At 33.1% G+C, this 21,152-nt stretch overlaps 1 protein-coding gene across 4 annotated transcripts in view; it reads left to right on the top strand.

The window, feature by feature from the left end:
* SNX29 (sorting nexin 29) overlaps nt 1-21,152 on the top strand; it is a 653,362-nt gene that overhangs the window by 235,291 nt on the left and 396,919 nt on the right. The window contains exon 15 of one of the 4 annotated variants that reach the window (XM_074280589.1): nt 4,911-5,098. The exons of the other annotated variants lie outside the window; for them this stretch is intronic. Coding sequence (XP_074136690.1) covers nt 4,911-5,083 — 173 coding nt within the window. The 3' untranslated portion in view covers nt 5,084-5,098. Of the gene's footprint in view, nt 1-4,910; nt 5,099-21,152 lie in introns of those variants that run through there. 4 annotated transcript variants of the gene reach the window in all.

Here is a 21,152-nt window from a genome sequence, read left to right as displayed (position 1 = left end):
ATAAAAAAAAGTTTGGAAGAAAAAAAAAAAAAAAAAAAAAAAGAAAAACCAAAGGGCTTAAGATAGGATATTCTGAAAGGCAAAAGAGTTAGAATTACAACCAAGAATCAACTACCCAAGAAAACTGAATATCATCTTTCAGGGGAAAAATTGGACATTTAAGGAAATAGAGGAATTCATTCATTCCTAATAAAAAGACAAACAGTGAAAAAAAATTTTGACCTCCAAATGTTCCTTAAGAAAATTAAAAAAAAAAAAAAAACCAAGAAGGAGAAAATATATGAAATTCACCAAGGTTAAACTGTTTGTATTTCTATGTGGCAAGATAATATATTCATAACTCTTTAAAATTATTCATTTGTTTAAAAATTTTTTTTTCAAGATCAGTCTCTTATTTATTTATATTTTAGGTTACATGTTAAGTTCCTGATCTGTTTCCCTCCCTTCTTCTTTATCCTATACCAGAAAAGGCCACCATTTCACTCACACACACACACACACACACACACACACACACACACACACACACACACGTATAGACATGTAAATGTGAGTATATTATGGGCATGTATGTATAGGGACACATGCATATATTCAGATATGTACACATACATGTACAAATGAACATTTACACATAAAACAACATTTCTATTTATTAGTCTTTCTCTGGAGGTGAATAACATATTCCTTCATAGATCTTTTGCAGTTGATCTGAGTGTTTATAATACTCAGAATAACTACTCATCTGGAGAGCCATCTGGAATTATGCCCCAAAAGTTATCAAACTGTGTATACACTTTGATCTAGCAGTGCTACTACTGGGCTTATATCCCAAGGAATTACTAAAGAAGGGAAAGGGACCTGTATGTGCCAAAATGTTTGTGGCAGCCCTTTTTGTAGTGGCTAGAAACTGGAAAATGAATGGATGCCCATCAATTGGAGAATGGTTGGGTAAATTGTGGTATATGAATGTTATGGAATATTATTATTCTGTAAGAAATGACCAACAGGATGAATACAGAGAGGTTTGGAGAAACTTACATCAACTGATGCTGAGTGAAATGAGCAGAACTAGGAGATCATCATACACTTCAACAATGATACTGTATGAGGATGTATTCTAATGGAAGTGGATATCTTCAACATAGAGAAGAGCTAACCCAATTCCAATTGATCAATGATGGACAGAATCATCTACACCCAGAAAAGGAACACTGTTAAATGAGTATAAACTGTTAGCATTTTTTGTTTTTCTCCCCAAGTTATTTTTACCTTCCAAATCCAATTCTTCCTTTGCAACAACAACAACAACAAAATTCAGTTCTGCACATATATATTGTACCTAGTATATACTATAAGATATTTAATATGTATGGGAATGCCTGCCATCTAGGGGAGGGGGTGGAGGGAAGGAGGGGGAAATAATTCAGAGTACAAGGGATAATGTAAAAAATTACCTATGCATATGTACTGTCAAAAAATGTTATAATTATAAAATTAATAAATAAAAAAAGAATAACTACTCATTCTCAGTTATTCTTCAAACAATATTGCTGTTAATAATATTGCTGCTACTGTATACAACATTCTCTTGATTATGCTCATTTCACTCTTTGTTATTTTCATGCAAGAATTAAAAAATTTTTTTATTAAATTAAAAAAAAATCAATTTACTCATGTTTCTTCAGCACATTGTATCACAAAAGCCTACATCCTAATGGTGAAAACATATAAATGAACATTTATATGTGCATACAAAATTTATAGAGTGTAAAAAGAAGACAATCTCTTTTATATTTAATAGTATTTTATTTTTGAAATTGCATGCCAAGATAGTTTCCAGAATTCACCTTTGTAAAACTTTGTATTTCAAATTTTTTTCTCTTTCTCTCTTTTCCCTCTCTCATCTTCAAGACAGCAAGAAATCTGATATAGGTTAAGCATATGCCATTCTTTTAAACATATTTCCATGTTTGTCATACTATACAAGAAAATCAGATCCAAAAGAGAAAAAAGCCACAAGAACAAAAACCCAAAAAACAAAACAAAACAAAAAAAACCCCAAAAGATGAAAATACTGTGCTTTGATCTATATTTAGTCTCCCTAATTCTCTTTGTATATAAATAAGATTTTCCATACTAAGTCAACTGAAATTGCTTCATTGTTGAAAAGAATCAAGTCCAACACAATTGATCATCATATAAGTTTGTTGTTATTGTAGCCTGTGTTCTCTTGATTCTGCACTTCAGTTCATAGAAGTCTTCCCAGACTTTTCTGAAATTATCCTGCTGGTCATTTCTTATAGAACAATAATATTCCATTACATTCATATACCATAACTTATCCATGCATTCTCAATTTCCATTTCCTTGCCACTGGAAAAGGGTTACTACATACATTTTTGCACACGTGAGTCCTTTTTCCTCTTTCATGATTATGGAAAGAATTCTCAAAGGAAAGAAATAAATATTGGTATCTTGTCTCCTTCACTTGGGGCTCTGCTAGTTTTTCTGGAGGCCTTCCGGCTCTTGGTTTCAGTGGAGAAGTGAAGGAAGAGAGCTTGCCACAACTGTTCTGGCCCATAACATTGGTAGGGATTAGGTAAGAACTTCTACATAAATTTGAATTTAAAACTTAAGTGCAAAATCCAAATAAAACAGAAAAAGAAAAAAAAAGATTATCATGTATATAGATCTATACATAAGAGGTATACATAAGAGAATATTTAGAATGTGTTACAATACATTTTCATTTCAAAGAAACATGTAATAATAGAATACTTGCTGTCTTTCTTTTGCTTTCTTGTATGTTTTCTTTTGTTCTCATCAAACATGATCTCTAATAAGAATAAGCTACAAGCTTTCTCAATAAGATCAGATATGAAGCAAGGAAGTCCATTATTACCACTATTATTCAATACTGTACTAGAAAAGTTAATTGTAGCAATAAGAGAAGAAAAATGAGAATTGGCAACAGGAAAACAAAAACTATTGCTCTTTGCAGATGGTATATTAGTACACTTAGAGAATTTTAGAGAATCAACTAAAAAACTAGTTGAAATAATTTTTAACTAAAGCAAAGTTGCAAGATGTAAAATAAACTTATATAAGTCATCAAAATTTCTGGGTGTTTCCCACATTCTATAGGAAAACATAGAGGAATTCCATTTAAAGTAACTGCATACCACAAAAAAATACTTGAAAATCTACCTACCAAGACAAATCCAGGAAGTAAATGAATACAATTACAAAACAATTTTCATATAATTAAGACCATATTTAAATAATTGGAAAATACTAATTACTCATGCATAGGCTGAACCAATATAATGAAAATAGCAATTCTATCTAAGTTAATTTACATTTTCAATACCATGCCAATCATATTACTAAAAAGTTACTTTATAGAGTTAGAAATAAATAAAACAACAAATTTTTATCTAAGAGAATTAAAAGGTCAAGAATATTAAGGGAATCTTCCTAGCTGTGTGACCCTGGGCACTTAACACCAGCCTCAAAAAAAAAAAAGAATATTAAGGGAATCAATGAAAAAAAATGTGAATGAAGGTGGCCTAGCCATACCAGATCAAATTGTTTGACAGAGAGGTAATTATTAAAACAATCCATTACTGGCTAAGAAATATAGAGGTGTGGGGCAGCTAGGTGGTACAGTAGATAGAGCATCAGCCCTGAAGTCAGGAGGACCTGAGGTCAAATCTGGTCTCAGACACTTAACACTTCCTAGCCGTGTGACCCAGGGCAAGTCACTTAACCCCAATTGCCTTAGCATGGAAAAAAAAAAAGGAAGAAATAATGTGGTGGACCAGTGGAATAGATTATGTACATATTTCACAGTAGAAATTGCTGGAAAACTGGAAAGTCATTTGGCAGAAACTAGGTACAGAGCATTATCTTACACTGTATACTAAGATAAGGTCAAAATGAATATATGATTTAAACATAAAAATGATGCCATCAGCAAATTAGGGGAATGTGGAATAGCTTATCTTTCAGTTCTAAAGATAAGTAAAGAATTTATGATCATGAGATAGATACCTTGATGCAAAGTAAAATGGATGATTTTGATTATATTAAATTAAAATTTTTGCACAAACAAAATTAATGCAGCAAAATTAGAAGGGAAGCATAAAACTTGGAATTTGTTAAAGCAGGTTTCTCTATTATATAAAAATACATCTTTGCCCCATTGAGAAATGGTTAAAGAGCATCAATAGTTTTCAGAAGAAATCAAAACTATAGCCATATAAAAAATATCTGAATTATTAATGATTAGAGAAATGTAAATTAAAACTCTGAGATGCCATTTCTCACTTTTAAGATTGGTTAACATGATATAAAAGGCAAATAATAAATGTTGGATATATGGAAAAATTAGGGACACTGATGCATTTGTTGGGGTTGTGAACTGATCCAACCATTGTGAAGAAATATTTGGGATTATCTCCAAAGGCTTATAAAATCTTTTTACTTAGAAATAGCATTACTATGTTTGTATCCTAAAAAGATTTTTTTTTTAAGAGAAAAGTCATCTATATGTTAAAAAAAACCAATTTTTAAAAAATAGCTCTTTCTGTGATAGGAAAGACTTGGAAATGGAGAGAATACCTATCAGTTAGGGAATGGCTGAATAAGTTGTGATATATGATTGTGATTTATCAATAAATATCATTAACCCATTTCAAGACTATTATGCTATAAGAAATGTTGAGAAGGAACGTTTCAAAAAACCTGGAAAGTCTTATATGAACTAACACAAAGTAAAATGATTAGAATCAGGAGAACATTGTACACAATGATGATCAATTGTAAGTAATGTAGCTACTCTCAGCAATGTTATGGTCTAAGGTAATTCCAAAGGACTCATGATGAAAATGCTCTCTTTTTTTCAGAGAAAGAATTGATGGAGACTGAATGTGAACAAAGAGTATTTATGAAAAACTTTCTTTATATATCTTGGTTTTTTTTTGGGGGGGGGAATCTCATGTTTTCTTTCATAATACGACATATGCTTTTATCATTGTACGTATATGATCCATGTCAAATTGTTTACCTTCTTGAGTAGGGATGGGAGGAAGGTAAGGAGAGAATTTAGACCCCAAAATTTAAAAAGACAAAAACAAAAAAAAACCTTAAAAATTATTTTAACTTCTAAGTGAAAAAAAATTAAATAAAAAACACCATCACCTTAATTATTAGATGAGATGTTAACTTTATGGAGAGAAATCCATCAGTAAATTAGTTTTCATCAATTTATTTATTTGGGACCAGTACTGAAGATAGACAATGAGCTAAATTCACAGTTGAACAGAAGGAATTAGGCTAAATTGCATTTGAGAAATTTGAATGATACTCTTGACTTTTCAAGACTTTTTTTTTTTTAACTTAACTGTTCTCTTGAGTATACTATGTGACCGACTTTCTGAAAATCATAATCTCAAGGAATCAAATTTGTGAGTGACCCAGAGAGCTATGGAGAGACACATGATGGTTGCATGTATATTTCCAGTGATGACTAATGTTGAAAAAGTACTTTCACTGTATGTCAATGAGTAAATGTTTGACTGGAAAAGGTGAGATGGCCTAAGTCTAAGTGAAAGTGATGCATTGAAGATACAGTATTCGATAAAATGTAATAAGATTTCAAGACTTCCAGCTTATTGGACTGATCTGTAAAAGACAAATGATAAGAATCATCAAGGGTAACAAAGTATGGATAGAATATAATTTGAATAGATGTTGAGAATGTCCTTATTAATAAAATTAAAGATTCTGTGGCAGACTGAAATATTCAAGGTATTTAACAAAGATTGAATATGAGTTGGTCAGAAAGCAAATTATAAAATTTCTGCTATAAAGCAGAAATATCTGTAGAGGAAGGAAGGGAGATTTCTTCTTCTATTGTTTGAAAATTTAAGGAACAGATTTTAGATTTTAGTAAGTTAATTTTTTTCTTTGATAACACCAAGATGTCTCCAAACATGATTTTTGTTCTGTAGGAGTACATTAATTAGAAGTGGGTTTTTTTTTGTTATTATTATGAATTATTCAATGAAAGCCTCACATTTCCTTCATCATCTTTCTTAATATACTTAATTTCATACTATAAATTAAATTTAATAATGTGAGTTTTCTGCCTGGATTAGGCAGGTGAAATAATTGTTTTGTATTTTATATTGGAAAGTACCCAGAAATCTTACTTTTGCAAAAGCTGAATTTATCAGAAGTGTTACTGAATTTATGCTAGAAATGATTTCTTTGTTGCCACTTCCTATTACAACAATTAATCTCAGTGATGATTAATATTCTTTATGCTCCATCATTATCTAAAGAAAAGCCTTGTTAAATATGGGAAGCTGAGAACATGATATGTGTGTTTAATGTTAATTTTTAACTGCTTTGAGAGATGCTGAATAAGTTGAATTAATATTCACTGGGAATTTGTGACATAGTAACTAGCATAAGCCTCAAAGAGTGTATGTTAGTTGAAAGCGTGAATTAAATAAATGTGTTGTATGTCAGTATGCCCATACTTTTTTTAATGACGTCCATAATTAATGTGTAGCATTAACTCTTTAAAATTCCTACTGTTGATTTAAAAAAAAAAAAGATTTATAGCATAAATGATGGATATGAAGACAGTACTCAAGCTTTTGTCAGAGTTCTGTCCCAGGCTCTCTGTTTACAATTTGTCAGTGGCTTCCTGCTCAAGGGAAGCTTATTGCCCCAGTCTGAACAGTTGGAGTTTTGGCATGGTTTACTGAATATTGAGTACACTGGGCTTCTGATTCTGCCTGTAGGCAGCAGGGGTTGGCTCTGTTCCATTATTTAGACCTGATAAGATTCAGTAGCTGTGAGTAAAATTTGGACTTGTTTGCTTTTGAATAGCTGTGTTTGTGGTTAAATAATCATAGAGTGACCCAGCTACCAATGAGAATTCATAGGGAGTGTTTGAAAGTGCAAATGTGCTCATAATGCAACTTGGTTAGAAAGACCCTGAAAACTTTTTCTTTTTGTTTATCCTGACTCATTTCTATCTTTTTTACCGGCCTTACTGTAAAGATAAAGCCCCTATTGGTAAAATCAGGGCCATTCAAAAAATTTGTGTCTTTTTTGAATACAAAATGATGTCATAAATCAAGATGATGAGATATATAACTTCTAAAACCTAAAATAAAACTAAATTATCTCATAGTAGAGTGAAGATGTTGACCTTTCCCTCTATTCATTAAGTCTTCATTTTTCTGGATGTTTTTCTTAATTCCACCCAGGGCTCATATGCTAAGAAGGAGTAATCCAACATGAATTTAAAAAAAAAAAAAATCTTTCTTTAGATGTCTCTATAAATTGAGTAGTATTATATTACCAGATTGTATTAATGCTGCTTAAGTATTGTACATGAGATAATTGCAATATGCATGAGGAGTTGAGCCATTTGTAAATGACTACAGCTTTCCAAATAAAAATTTATAATTCCTTATTTTTGAAAATAATTTTTGAATATAATATTAACAGAAGGTAACATGCACCTTTCCTTCTCCATGGAAGTTCCATATTTTCCTTTATATTGTATTTATTTATTCATAATCATTTATGAAATACCTACTTTGTATATATGGAAATTTCAGAGAATTACAAATTGAAATTTGGTGGATTTGTAGTTAGTATAGGGGAGATAAAGACAACTTATGAAGTCAAATATTTTTACTTCTGGTTTCCTTTGAAATCCCACTGTCATTGCTAAATTTCACTTCCTTCCTCCTTCCTTTCCTCCCTCCTTCCCTCCTTTCCCTCCTTTCTTCCCTCCCTCCTTTCCTCCCTTCCTCTTTCCCTCCTTCCCTCCTTTCCTTCCTCTCTCCTTTTCTCCCTCCCTTGCTCCCTTCCTTCCTCTCTTCTTTCCTCCCTTCCTCCCTCCCTTCCTCCAATCCTTCCTCTCTTCTTTCCTCCCTTCCTCCCTCCCTTCCTCCATTCCTTCCTCTCTTCTTTCCTCCCTCCCTCCCTCCCTCTTCCTCTGTGGATCACTGCATGTCTTGCCTATAACCTTGGATACAAATTACTTCCTTGAATTTATGATTATTAGGTTTGTTTTTTCTTCATAGAAATGTATTTTTGTTACTCAATGAAAATGTACAGTACACTGAGAAAGCATGGCATTGAAACCATTTTGAAGCACAGTGATTCTTAGGTTTGAAGAAACACCCTTGTATTTGGCTTTTTACTTGGGATTCACATCATACTATATCATCTACAAAATAATAGTTTTAACTTTTCAAGAGTTATGTTTCTTCATTATTGATTAATGTTCTATTTTCTATATTGTTGCTTGTTCTTAGTTAACAAAATAACATGCTAAAGTAATTCCTTGATAATTACTTTCATATTTACTAGTATTTCTTTGATTTGGGAATTTCCTCCCATGATGCAGATTGCATCCCACCCATACCTCCCCTTTGTGACTCTTGTCCATTTCCTTCCATGAAGTTTTCATATGTTGTCCATTTAGTGTGCTGGAAGTCTTCCTTGCCTTTATTTGACTTCATGAAGATACTAGAGACACACTCTTGCTGTCCAAATGTCATTCCTTGTCCTTATCATATGACCAACCCATCATCTGTTTCTTATTGTAGACTTCTTTGATCTATCATTTTTACTCTTTTTTTTCCCCTCAAAGCTTATTTTATGTTGCAATGACATCTTTTCATTTCTCTTCTGTGTTCTTTCTTACTGCCAAAACCAACCCCTCTATGTACCCTCCATCTTATCTTCTTTCTTTCAGTCAGATTATATCTCTCCTCCCCAAGTCTTAACCTCTCCCTATTTACTGACTCCTTTTTTTTTTTAACTTCAAATTTTTTCAGTCTTAAAAAAATGTTCATAATTTCCAGCAGGTTATCATTTTACAGCTTTACTCCCTTTCTTAGCAAGAATCCTTGAAAAAAAACTATTTGTTCTCATTGTTTCCACTTTTTTTTCTCATATTCATTCCTCACCCTTTGTAATTTGGCTTCTAACTTCATTATTTAACTGAAATTGCTGTCTCCAAGGTATCATTGCTTTCTTAATTGTAAAATCTGATATTTTTCTTTATACTCATCCTTCTTGTTCTGTCTGCTATATTTTTATACTCCTAATCCTTTTAATCTTCTCTTACCTGTCTAATGATTCCTCAGTCATTTCTTTTGTTCTATCAAAAGCTAGCTATTTAACTATCATGCCAATACAAGAATGTATTCTGAACTTCTCCAAGCTTGCACTCTCACTTGATGACCTTACTAGTTCTTCTAGATTTTTTTATCATCTCTCTATACAGATAATCACCAAATCTCTATATCTGGCATAACTTCCTCCCTTAAGCTTTAATCCTAAATTACTAATTGTCTATTAGATACTTTTGACTGGATATCTTTTATACATTTTAATCTCAACATATCCAAAACAGCTCTTTATCTTTTTTCCTCAAATCTACCCTTCTTTCAAAGTACTTTATTTCTGTTGAAATTCTTCAAGTTTTCATAAGTTCATCAACTAGCATTATCCTCCATTCCTCAATCTCATTTACCCTAAACAACCAACCAGTTGACAAACATATCTCACATGTGACTCATTCTCAGAACTCAGAGTTTTTTTTCAAATTTCCATCACCTGTTGCCTAGATTTTTTTGTTTACTTAGAGGGCTCTCCCAACTCATTTGTTCCTCTACACTGCTACCAAAATGCTTTTTTTAATGTCAAATTTGATCATGACACTTTCTTACATTAAGAAAAAATTGCCTAATTATATGTAAAGACAATTTTTAACATTCATTTTCTTTTTCTAGTAATAGATTTTTACTTTTCAAGGTACATGCAAAGATCGTTTTTAACATTCACCCTTACAAACCTTGTGTTCCAAATTTTTCTCTCTTCCTTCCCATTTAACCTTCCTCTAGATAACAAATAATCCAAAATAGGTTAAACATGTGTAGTCCTCCTAAACACATTTATCATTCTGTACAAGAAAAATCAGATCAAAAAGAAAAAAAATGAGAAAGAAAAAAACAAGCAAGCAAACAACAACAACAGAAAAGGTGAAAACACTATGGAATGATCCATACTCAGTCCCCAAAGCCCTCTTTCTGGATGCAGATCACATCCATCACAAATATGTTGAAACTGGCTTGAATCACCTCATTGTTGAAAAAAGCCAATTCCATTACAACTGATCATCACATAATCTTTTTGTTGCTGTTTAGTGTTCTCTTGGTTCTACTCACTTCACTTGGCATTAGTTCATTAATATTCATTTTCAAAAACTTTTGAGTTCCAGTTTTTTCTCTCCTTCCATCTTCTCTCTCTTTCCTGAGACAGTAAGCAATTTGATATAGATTTATATACGTTTAATCATGCAAGACATATTATATTAGTCATGTTATGAAATAAGACACATACTCAAAGGGAAAAAAATGAAAAAAAAATTCAAGAAAGTGAAAAACCATATGGTTTGATCTGCATTCAGACTCCATCAATTCTTTCTCTGAAAGTGGATAGTATTTTTCATTATGAATCCTTTGGAACTATCTCATTTGAGAATAGCTAAGTCATTCATAGCTGATCATCCTATAATATTGCTGTTAATGTCTACAATGTTCTTCTGGTTCTGCTAACTTAACTTTGCATCAGTTCATGTAAGTCTTTCTAGATTTTTTGGAAACTATACTGCTCATCACTTCTTATGGCATATTAGTATCCATTAAAATCATTTACCACATCTTGTTTAGCCCATTGATAGGCATCCCCTCAATTTCCACTTTTTTTTGCCACAACAAAGGGATACAGACTAAATGACACTCCCTTACTTAATAAATTTGCCACAGGATAAAATAAAAATTCCTGTATAGCTTTTAAAGCCGTTTACCACAAGCTATCAACCTCTTTTTCGTTTCATTTCACATGATTTATATCCCTTTATGCACTCTGAGATTTGTCCAGCTAGACTGACCTTTGTTCCTCACTTAAAACATTCTATCTTCTGTTTCCATTCTTTTTCACTTATTTTCCTTTCTCCCTGGAATGTACTTTCTCCTCATTTACATCTCATACAATTCCTTTCTTTTAAATTCAGTTCTAGTAGCATTTTCTTCCTGAAGTCTTTCTTCTTCTCTTCAATTGCTAATATTTTCCTTTGCAAACTGTGTTGGATTTTATGACTCTATTCGTTTAGTTTATTTTCCTTATATTTTGAATATACTTGTTCTTTTCTTCATTAGCATACTATAAACTCCTTAAGAGTTGGGATTGTTTTATTGTTTTGTATTTTGTTTGTCTAACATGATGCATAATGGATATTTAAAAATACTTTTTTGATCCATTGATATAGGAACATTAGTTGAATATTAGTATTAAATATGGGCCTTTGCTTTTATTGAAGGAAATTGTGGGATCATTAAATGGGTTTTGCATTCTACTTTTGTCCTTTTTTGCTCAATTCTGATCCTGCTTCTTTATATATTTGTACTATCTGTCCTAAATATATAAACAAATAGATCATAATTCTTTATCCAAATGTATGATGTAATTTGGACAACATTCTTTATCAGCTTGACCCTTACTATATTGATAGTCATGCCAAATTACTCTGAATTATTGTAGTTGATATAATCATACGTTGTCATCCATATTTAGAGAACTTAACCATCTGTGAAGCTAATAGGAGCTCCTTTTATTTGCATTCTATGCTGATACTCTTGATTATATGGCACGTCTGTTTAGTGAGCTTATGTCTCCCTTTTTTAGGCCTTTCCTACTCTTTATGATCAGAAGACAGGTATTTTTCTCTTCTTTTATCTTTGAGTGAAACTTAAATAACTGGATAGGAAACATTTTGTGAAAAGAAAGTTTGTAAGGTGGCATATTTATTGAACCAGATGCTTTTTTCTTACCAACAAACAATAAGTACTATGGGATCTTGTATTCTCTACATTTTTCAGATAGTTGTGAAATGATCAAGATGTGGTCCATTGTGGTGTAGTAATCCTGATAGTCTTAGTGTTCCTACTTATTCTCTTATCAGGTTTTTCCTAATTTTCTATGTAAATTACTCATAAAGATTTTGCTTAAATTGCTTAAATTATTTGACTTTTTTTAAAAGAGAAATAAATAAAATGTCAGATTTTTTTCCCCATACTTTTGCATACTATTAAGGTATGAGAAATGAGAGTGGGAGATCCCTGGGCTAGTGTCTTAGGTTCTTGCAAGAGAATTCACAGTCCCCATTCTGTGAGGTTTGTGGCAAAAAATAGGTTTATTACACTGAGAAGAAATAACTTCTCAGTGGGCCAAATCCTGTTAGAATTTTTAGCAAAGGTTTGGGGCTCCGCTTTTGATTATATTGGGTTTTTATGGCCTGAAGCTAGGGAGTGATCTCCAGATGAATTTAGGGATGAATTTTCAATTCAGTAAAGGGTGATGATTATGCCCCAGGCCAAGATCTCCAATTGAATGTAGATGGAGATTGCTGTGGGGGTGTGGCCCTCCCTGTGGCCAGGAGAGGTTGAGATTTTATGGTTTCTCTAACCTAGATCCACCCCACCCCCCAAAGATGGGGGGGACACAGTTTACATCAATACCACCTGTAGGGATTCTTCAATACCCTCACTGTTGTATCACCTTCAGTATAGATCTTGTCTATATACTTTGTCCAATCCAGCTACTTTTCCAGTCTTGTCTTTTTTCGTATCATTTTACCTGTTTTGTAGGTTTCAAGTTTATGGTTCTAGCAATTTTTTCCATTTTATTTCTGTTTATTGTTTTCCTTCCACATTTGTCTTTAAATGTCATTACTTTGCATAGTTGAATATCTTGTCTTATTGCTTCTTTCTATTTCTAAGACTATATGACTCCTAATTATCCGTCTTTGTGAGATTTTATAAATGAGTTTATTTTCTAACTTGGTAGTCATCTTTGGGCAGCTGTTTATTGGCTGAGGTATTTTCTGGCCTCTCTTGCTTTCTTCCTTATGGCAATTCATTTACATTGGTTAAATTTCCTTATGAAATTATTCTTATCAGTGTCAATGCCTTGTCTCTTGTCTAAAATATTCTTTACATGTTTAATTCTATTGTAGTGGTTTTTCAAATGGACTAGGAAAAATTGGAAATCATGATAGAATATTATTGAAATAAGGTTCAAAAATAGAAATTAACCATTTTGCATACTAGCTTCTCTGCTTCTAACTTCTCTGGGGAGCTTTGTTCAATGGAAAATAGCATCCATTTAAAAACAAATGAAATATCAACACACTTTGAAAAGAAGACATTTTATTAATAGGAATTTTTTATTTAAAAATTGAAACCCATTAGGGGGGGCAGCTAAGTGGCGCAGTGGATAGAGCACCAGCCTTGAATTCAGGAGGACCCGAGTTCAAATCTGGTCTCAGACACTTAACACTTCCTAGTTGTGTGACCCTGGGCAAGTCACTTAACCCCAGCCTCAGAAAAAAAAAAGAAACCCATTAGGGAATATTGGTGAGACTTTTAGGTTCCAAATACTGATTAGTTTTCCAGAGAAAATACACAAAGCTAGGTCATACTTATGAGGCCTTGTTTGGAGGATGTTTATGCAACAATTTTCATGGCTTTGAATGTAATTGTGCTAAATGTTCTTCTGTGTTCAGGTGGGATCCATCAATCTATTTTCAGATGGATGCAGCCAATCTATAAATAGGACAGTTTCTACATAATGGGAAATAAAAACAAAAAGTCAGAATTCCCGAGGAGAGTCCTATAAGCATTTTAAGCATTTTCTTTGTAGTGTGCTCCACAGTATTTGTGATCATTAGGAAAAACCCCAGCATGGGTAGTAAACCTTGCTATAATCTCCCTATGATCTCTGCTTCAGGATAATTGCTTTACTAGTCTATGATTCAGAAGATTGAACACTATATTTAAATTTCCACTAGTAAACAAGAGAACAACATTCCTTTTTTCACCTCCCAAAGAATTTAACAGCAGGATAGTTGAAACTCCAGGTAATCTGGCACCTCTTGAGAATGCATCAAAAACTTTTGGAGTTGAATCTCTGTATTGCCGACTATAGTGAACATTAAGCAGGAGTTTATAATTGTGGTTAAGGACATTTTGATAGTTGTTAATATCATGAAATACCTGGTTTACTTTTAGCCCAATAGTGAGTGCTTGGAAGAAATGTAAAAGACATACTGGACACATTCCCTGTCTTTGAGGAAATTACAGTAAATTAGAGACAAAACAGTCAAGGTATTTATAAATTGTTAGTTTTGAATTTAAATATTTTCTTTCCTGATTATCTTGGCTCATTTTTCTTCATAGTCATTTTACTTTAAAAACTAGTTATAATTAAGAATAGAAATGGCTTGCAGATTAAGCTGAATTGGACAAATTCCACCTAGATTTTTGTTAGTTATTCTATGTTAGCATTTGTGACAATATATAATAGTCGATATTAAAATCTCATGTCACAATGATAAACTAAAAGCTGAAATAGGAGGCAGTGTGATATAATAGAAATGTCATGGAAGTTGTCACTGGACCTAAATTTGAATCCCATCCCTGTGATTTAATTCCTATGTGACCGCAGGCAAGTAGCTTTAGTTTCTGTGATATTCTGGTTCTGCATCTATAAAATGAGGGCTTTGGACTAAAAAAAACTCTAAAGGTCTTTTAGTTTAGAACTCTTTCCATAACATGTCCTAATAGGTTGTCAGGTATACTGAATCTAATGTCAAATTCACAGTCAAATTTGAATTGAGGCTCAAATATTGTCTTGCTAAGTATTTCTTCTTTTTTTTTTTTAAAAAATACCAGTGGGCTGGAATTTCTTTAGATATGTGGTACTGCAACTAATGTGCTGTCTTCTGTAAAATGCAGTATCTGAGTTTTCCACCAGGTGGTGGTCTGCTTGAGTGACCAGCCCAGCCTTGACAGTGCTATGAATATAGTGCTTTTCTGATAAGTAGAAGTATGCCCTCTTGTCTGCCCACTTCTGAGTTTGTCGGGGAAGAGGGAATAATAAAGCAGATTTTAATCCCTCATATGTCTCAATTAAGTCATGTCACAGATCTCTTTGACAATCTTTTGAAGCTTATGGACCTCTTCTCAGAATAATGCTTTAAAATAATTGAAAGTAGTGGTAAATTATGATTAATTTAAAAAATAATAGAAAATGATTAGTGAAAATAAAGAAGCATTTTTTTTCCCCCATCACCTAAGTTCCTGGGTTCCAGGTTAAGAATCTCTGATCTCAGGAATAAAATGGTACATTGTTCAACAAAATGGAATTTGAAATTTGCTTTTCCATACCTTTCTCAAAGTCCCTACCTCATCTGAGTTCTACTCTCCCTGTTCACTCCTCACTTCATTTGTAAATTCAGAGACTGACTTACTGGGGTGTGATCACATTGTTTACTATGTCAAGAATGAAATAAAAAAGAAATCAGGGGCAGCTAGATGGTGCAGTGGATAGAGCAGCAGCCCTGAAGTCAGGAAGACCTGAATTCAAATCTGGCCTTAGACACAACACTTCTAACTGTGTGACCCTCGGCAAGTCACTTAACCCCAATTGCCTCAGTGAAAGAAAGAAGAAATTAGTTCAAATTCTAAGAGACATTAATTTCCTATATCCTCCTGATTTCCTTTCTATCCTTCTTCTTCTATCCCTCCTGTTCCATTTCCATGCATAAGAACTCTGAAATTCTATATTTGAAGACAATCTATTGACTTTCATCTCTCTACTTCCCATACCAAATCCTTCTCTTTATCCACGCCCGATTTCTAATTCCTTGACTTCTTAGATTGCTCCCAGGCCCTCATCTGAGATTAGTAGCCATTCTCTCCTCCTTCCCCATCTTGATTCTTTTGTGAATCCCTTAGTGATCAATTATCCTTTTTTCCCCACCCCCATCTCCCTTAACATATCAGCAGTTATGCCTTGCCAAGTCTTAGCCTTGACTTACTCTCATGTTCCTCTGCCTTCACTCCTACACACATGATATTCAATGAAAGTGGTTGAGAAAATCATGTATCCATTTTGACTACCATCCTACATCTCTTCTGTCCGTTGTGGCTAATCTTCTTGAGAAGGCTGTCTATAGTAGACCCTTCTACTTCTTTTCTTCTCACCCTCATAATTCCCTATAATCATAAAATACAGTGGGTAGATTAGCTGCTCTCTGAAGTTCCTGACTCTTAAAGTTCCAACTCTTAAACCCATTGTTCTACTTCTGTTTTTTGTATCCCTTGAATCTCTCTTTCACATAGATGCCTTTTATTCTTAAGTATCTCTTTTCTCTCTTAGCCATATTCCAATTCTTTATTAAACATCAGTTGAGATTTTTGCTTCAAGTGGCTTGGTATAATGATGAGAAACCTTCTGTTTCTGTATCTTAGCCCCAGTCTCCTATTTCTTACGACTACAAAGAGACTACAAAGAACTGCCAAATGCTCAGGTATGGAGTTTAGAATAGGAGGTAGGGCATAATGAAAGGAGGTGAGCTTTCATTTCTTTTTAGGCTTTTGATAGGAAATCACTGCTGTGATTGTGATTGTAGCTGTGATTCCCTGATCTCTTAGGAATTTAATATCCTTTCAAATGTATTAATCATGTAATCTAAATTTTGAGATTTTTATGGAAAACATTTCTTCTTACCCTGCCTTACTTCATTTTCCTTCTCTTATCCATCTCATTTTTGTCTCACTTTCTTTTGAGATGTTTATCCTATCATGTGATGTTACAAAACATTGAGAGGCCCTGTGGTAATAGATCCAACCTCAGATACTAACTAGCTGTGGGACATGGGCATATCCTTTAGCCATTCTGAGCTTAACTTTATAAAATGAAGACCTTAGATTTAGTGCCTCCAAAGTCCCTTCCAGTTCTTCCTCTATGATCCCATGAGTAGAGTCACGCATTGGTAGCACTTTTTGTTCCAGTGACCGCTCCCTTTTGATTGGATATCTTAATTCAGAAGCTCCATTTAAAGAGGATGACAAGTGTTGCTTCATTCCTCTCTACTCTGCACTTCAGACCTTTTCTGTCATGTCTCTGTGCCCAGTTTCCTCTTTTCCCCTACTCTTCGCTCCTTAGTTTTCTTTTACCTGTCTTCTTATCATTAGAATTAGCCACTTTAGGATAAGGATAGTTTTGGACACATAAGTGTTTAAAAAATGTTTGTTGACTATCTGGATACCTGCTTCCTATCTTCTTGTTTATCTCTTATTGCCATTTTTTAAAAAAAACTTTTTAAAAATTAAAGCTTTATAACATATGCATGGATAATTTTTCAGCATTGAACCTTGCAAAACCTTGCATATTTTCCTTCCTTCTCCCTATTCTCTCCCCTAGATGTCAAGTCTTACAGCTATTTTTAATTAGTATAAGGGTATATCAAGATAAGGAGATTATCAAGATACTAATCAAGGAGATAAGATAAAGAGATTTTAATGAATATATTTTTTCTTTTTAGTATTACATTCATTAAGTTCACAAAAAGTCACTCTTTGTGCAGTGTTCTCTCTAAAATGTACTGTTCTCTGTTGAGGTTTTCTTGGGGTCTCTGGAGGCAGCCTTCCTTTTAGTTTTACTGTACACAGTAAAAAAAAGTTACACTTTACTGTAATCACCACAAATGCAGCCAGGTGTTAAAGTCCAAATCCTATTATCTCTTTCAAAGTCCTATCTCCTTCACTTGGGGCTCAGCTAGTTTTTCTGGAGGTCTTCCTGAGTCTTGGTTTCAGTGGAGAAGCCAAGGAGGAGAGCTTGCCACTAAGGTGGTGTGAGATGGGCTTGTGCTCCAGCCTTCAGTCTCTAGCCTTCTGTCTGCTGGTCCTGAATCTCCCTGGGTGAGGCTTCTAGTTTATAAGCTCCACATTGAGAACAAACCAATCATCACTAGGAAACCATTATTTGTTGAAGGATTAAATCAATGCTAAACTAGATTTAACCATTGTCTCCTCAATTTCACTTAGTACCTTGTTTCAAGTTCTGCCCCATAACATCTCCCTTTAGGATTAAATCTATCATACTGAACCATGCTAAATTAGATAACTATTGTCTCTCTCAATTCCACTGACTTAGAACCTTATAAGAATCCTTTGTTTCAAGTTCAGAGTTCTAGCCCGGAACTTTGGACTGTTGTTGATGAGTATTGTGGCACATTATTCTTGCTGTATTTAGTTGCTTTTTCCCCTAAGATCATTCATGTTTATTTTGAGATTTAATTAAGGTATTATAGCAATATATTTTAAGAATGAGAAGTGAATTTTCTAAATGATAGATAAAAATACTATAGGTAAGCTATTCCCTGAGTACTCTTGTTAACAAGTTTTTAGGAGCTTTATTATAGAAATCACTATTTCTGCTTTAATGTTTTTCCAGGTTATTTTCCAACATTGACGTCTTTGCCCATATAACAATATTAGAAAAGAATCTGCTCCCAATATCCTTTTCACTTCAACTCAACTAAACTCACTAAACTAACTCAACTAACTCAAACTAAAACATATGAAAGAAATAGAAAAAAATTTCCTAGGTTAAGATGATTTGTGTTCAACATTATATGTGATGAAAGGAAAATTAATCAGTGTTTTGAACAGAAAATTTAATAAAATATAGATGAAAAAAACAGATCATCAATTTGATCTTAGTACTTGAATTAGGAGAATGGGTTCAGCTTATATAATCAGTTTCTTTTGGCAGTACCTAGAAATATTAGAAAACAAAACAATAGGAGTATTGTTCAGGATTTAGCTTCAAATTAAGGATTTAGAAGTCAGCAGTGTTGCTTTTTTATAATACATTTCTGCATTTGAAGTTAAGTCAAGGAACATATAACATTGTCATCTTCTTTTCTTTGAAAATATGTCACCAGGTATTTGGATAAAGCCAAATATATTCTTTAATATTTATTTTGTAGTTCTTAAATCTTTGTTCTCTTTTCTGCTGGTCCTCCCCCATTCACCCGACAAAAGTCTCATTAAACAGATGGGCTTTTTCACAGTTCTTAAAAAGTTAATATATGTGAATTTTTTTGAACTGAAGCAGAAAGGTCTTGAACTCTTTATGATGATGTGTGTACTATCTTCAGGTCCCAGTCAAGAAACTGATATTTTACAATGGTCCTATAATGCTCCTTTTACTTGTTGTCCATGAATTCTATGTGAACTGATACCTGATGATGTCTTTCAGGCACTCCCTTTTTCCTACCTCATGTGGCTTCTTGCATTTCATCTTCCTCAGCCTTACTACTTCACTTGTTATGTTGAACACCTCCCTTCTTGAAATTTTTCCCTCCCTTAGTTTACTTGATGTTGTTCTAAACATATTTTCCTCTTTATGTCCATCTCAATCCAGTGCTTTTCAATATTCTTATTGGATCTTTTTTTCATTTCTTGAGTTTGGTCATATGCCAAGATTTTGCCCTTTGCCCTCAGATCTTCTCCTTTCCCAAATTCTCCCACAGACATGCAAATATAACCCAAGACATACAAATTTTTATTGTAAATCCTGCTCTGTCTTCTGAACTTTTGCTCTCTAGTATTTCTATTAGACATCTCTTCATTTATGTACTACTGGTACCTCAAATGTGTATGTTTCCAATTGAATTGATTTTTCTCTCTGAACATGAACTGCTGCTACTCTTTTTGCTCTCATCTTTCAAAGTCTGGTCAAAGTAATTATAATCTGTAGGTACAATGATGCCATCCTCCTTTCTCCAACTGTCAGTGACACTGTAGTGCTTACAGGACAAAATGTAAGTAAGCTCCTCATCCTTGTTTTTAAAATCCTCCATCAGATAGTTTGAACTTAGTTTTTCATTTTTATTTTGGTCTATTCCTATGTACACTAACTATTTCTTGATTTGATTCTGTCTCTTTTTCTATATATTTGTACAGACACATTTTTTGAAATTTTCACTACTACTTCTCCCTTCTCTCCCCTCCAGTTCTCTAATCTTCCCTTTTGGATCCTTTCTGAACACCTCTCATATTCTAAGTTGTATTAGATTTACCTGTGAATATGCTTATTACTTTACTAGATAGGAGTGGTTAAGTATTCTCTTTACATTAGCAATTATGCTGTCATTTTTTATTCACTAATCTTATCTAGCATACCCTGCTACTTCTTAGTTTTCTTTTTATGTGTCTTCTTCATCATTAGAATTAGATAATTTAGGACATGGATAGTGTCAGGTATATAATAAGTGCTTAAAAAGTATTTGTTGACTGTCCTGCTTCCTATTTTTCTTTTCTACCTCTTGTTCTCTTTCCTCATTTTTGATCAATATAAGAAGGCATTAAAACATTCTTTTTCTTTTTAGTATTATGCCCATTGAGTTTACAAAAGTCATTCTTTGACCAGTTGTTGATGAGCACTGTGACACATTATTCTTTCTGTATTTAATTTCCTTTTTCCCCCAGGATCATTCATGTTTATTTTTTAGATTTAGTTAAGATATTATGGCAATAAATCTTATTTTTTTATTTTTAAATAAAATAAATTTTTAAAGAATTTTTTCTTTCTTGTTTTTATTAAAGCTTTTTATTTTCAAAACATATGCATGGATAATTTTCATCATTCACTCTTGCAAAACCTTGTGTTCCAATTTTTTTCCCCTCTTTTCCCCTTTCCCTCTCCCCTAGATGGCAAATAATCCAATATATGTTAAACATATGCAATTCTTCTATACATATTTCCACAATTATCATGCTGCACAAGAAAAATCAGATCAAAAAGGAAAAAAAATGAGAAAGAAAACAAAGTGCAAGCAAACAACAACAAAAAGAGTGAAAATGCTATGTTGTGATCTACACTCAGCTCCCACAGTCCTCTCTCTTTGGGTGTAGATGGCTTTCTTCATCACAAGACCATTGGAACCAGCCTGAATCATCTCATTGTTGAAAAGAGCCAAGTCCATCAGAATTGATCATCGTATAATCTTGCTGTGCTGTGTACAATGATCTGGTTCTGCTCACTTCACTTAGCATCAGTTCATGTAAGTCTCTCTAGGCCTCTGTGAAATTATCTATAGCAATAAAATTTAAGAATGAGAAGTAAATTTTCTGAATGGTAGATGAATACACTATAGGTAAGCTATTTCTTGAATACTCTTAGGAGATTTATTA

Source organism: Sminthopsis crassicaudata, chromosome 1, assembly GCF_048593235.1.
Source record: "Sminthopsis crassicaudata isolate SCR6 chromosome 1, ASM4859323v1, whole genome shotgun sequence".
In the NCBI taxonomy this organism is placed as follows: Eukaryota; Metazoa; Chordata; class Mammalia; order Dasyuromorphia; family Dasyuridae; genus Sminthopsis; species Sminthopsis crassicaudata.
This window is presented reverse-complemented; position numbering and strand designations above follow the sequence as displayed.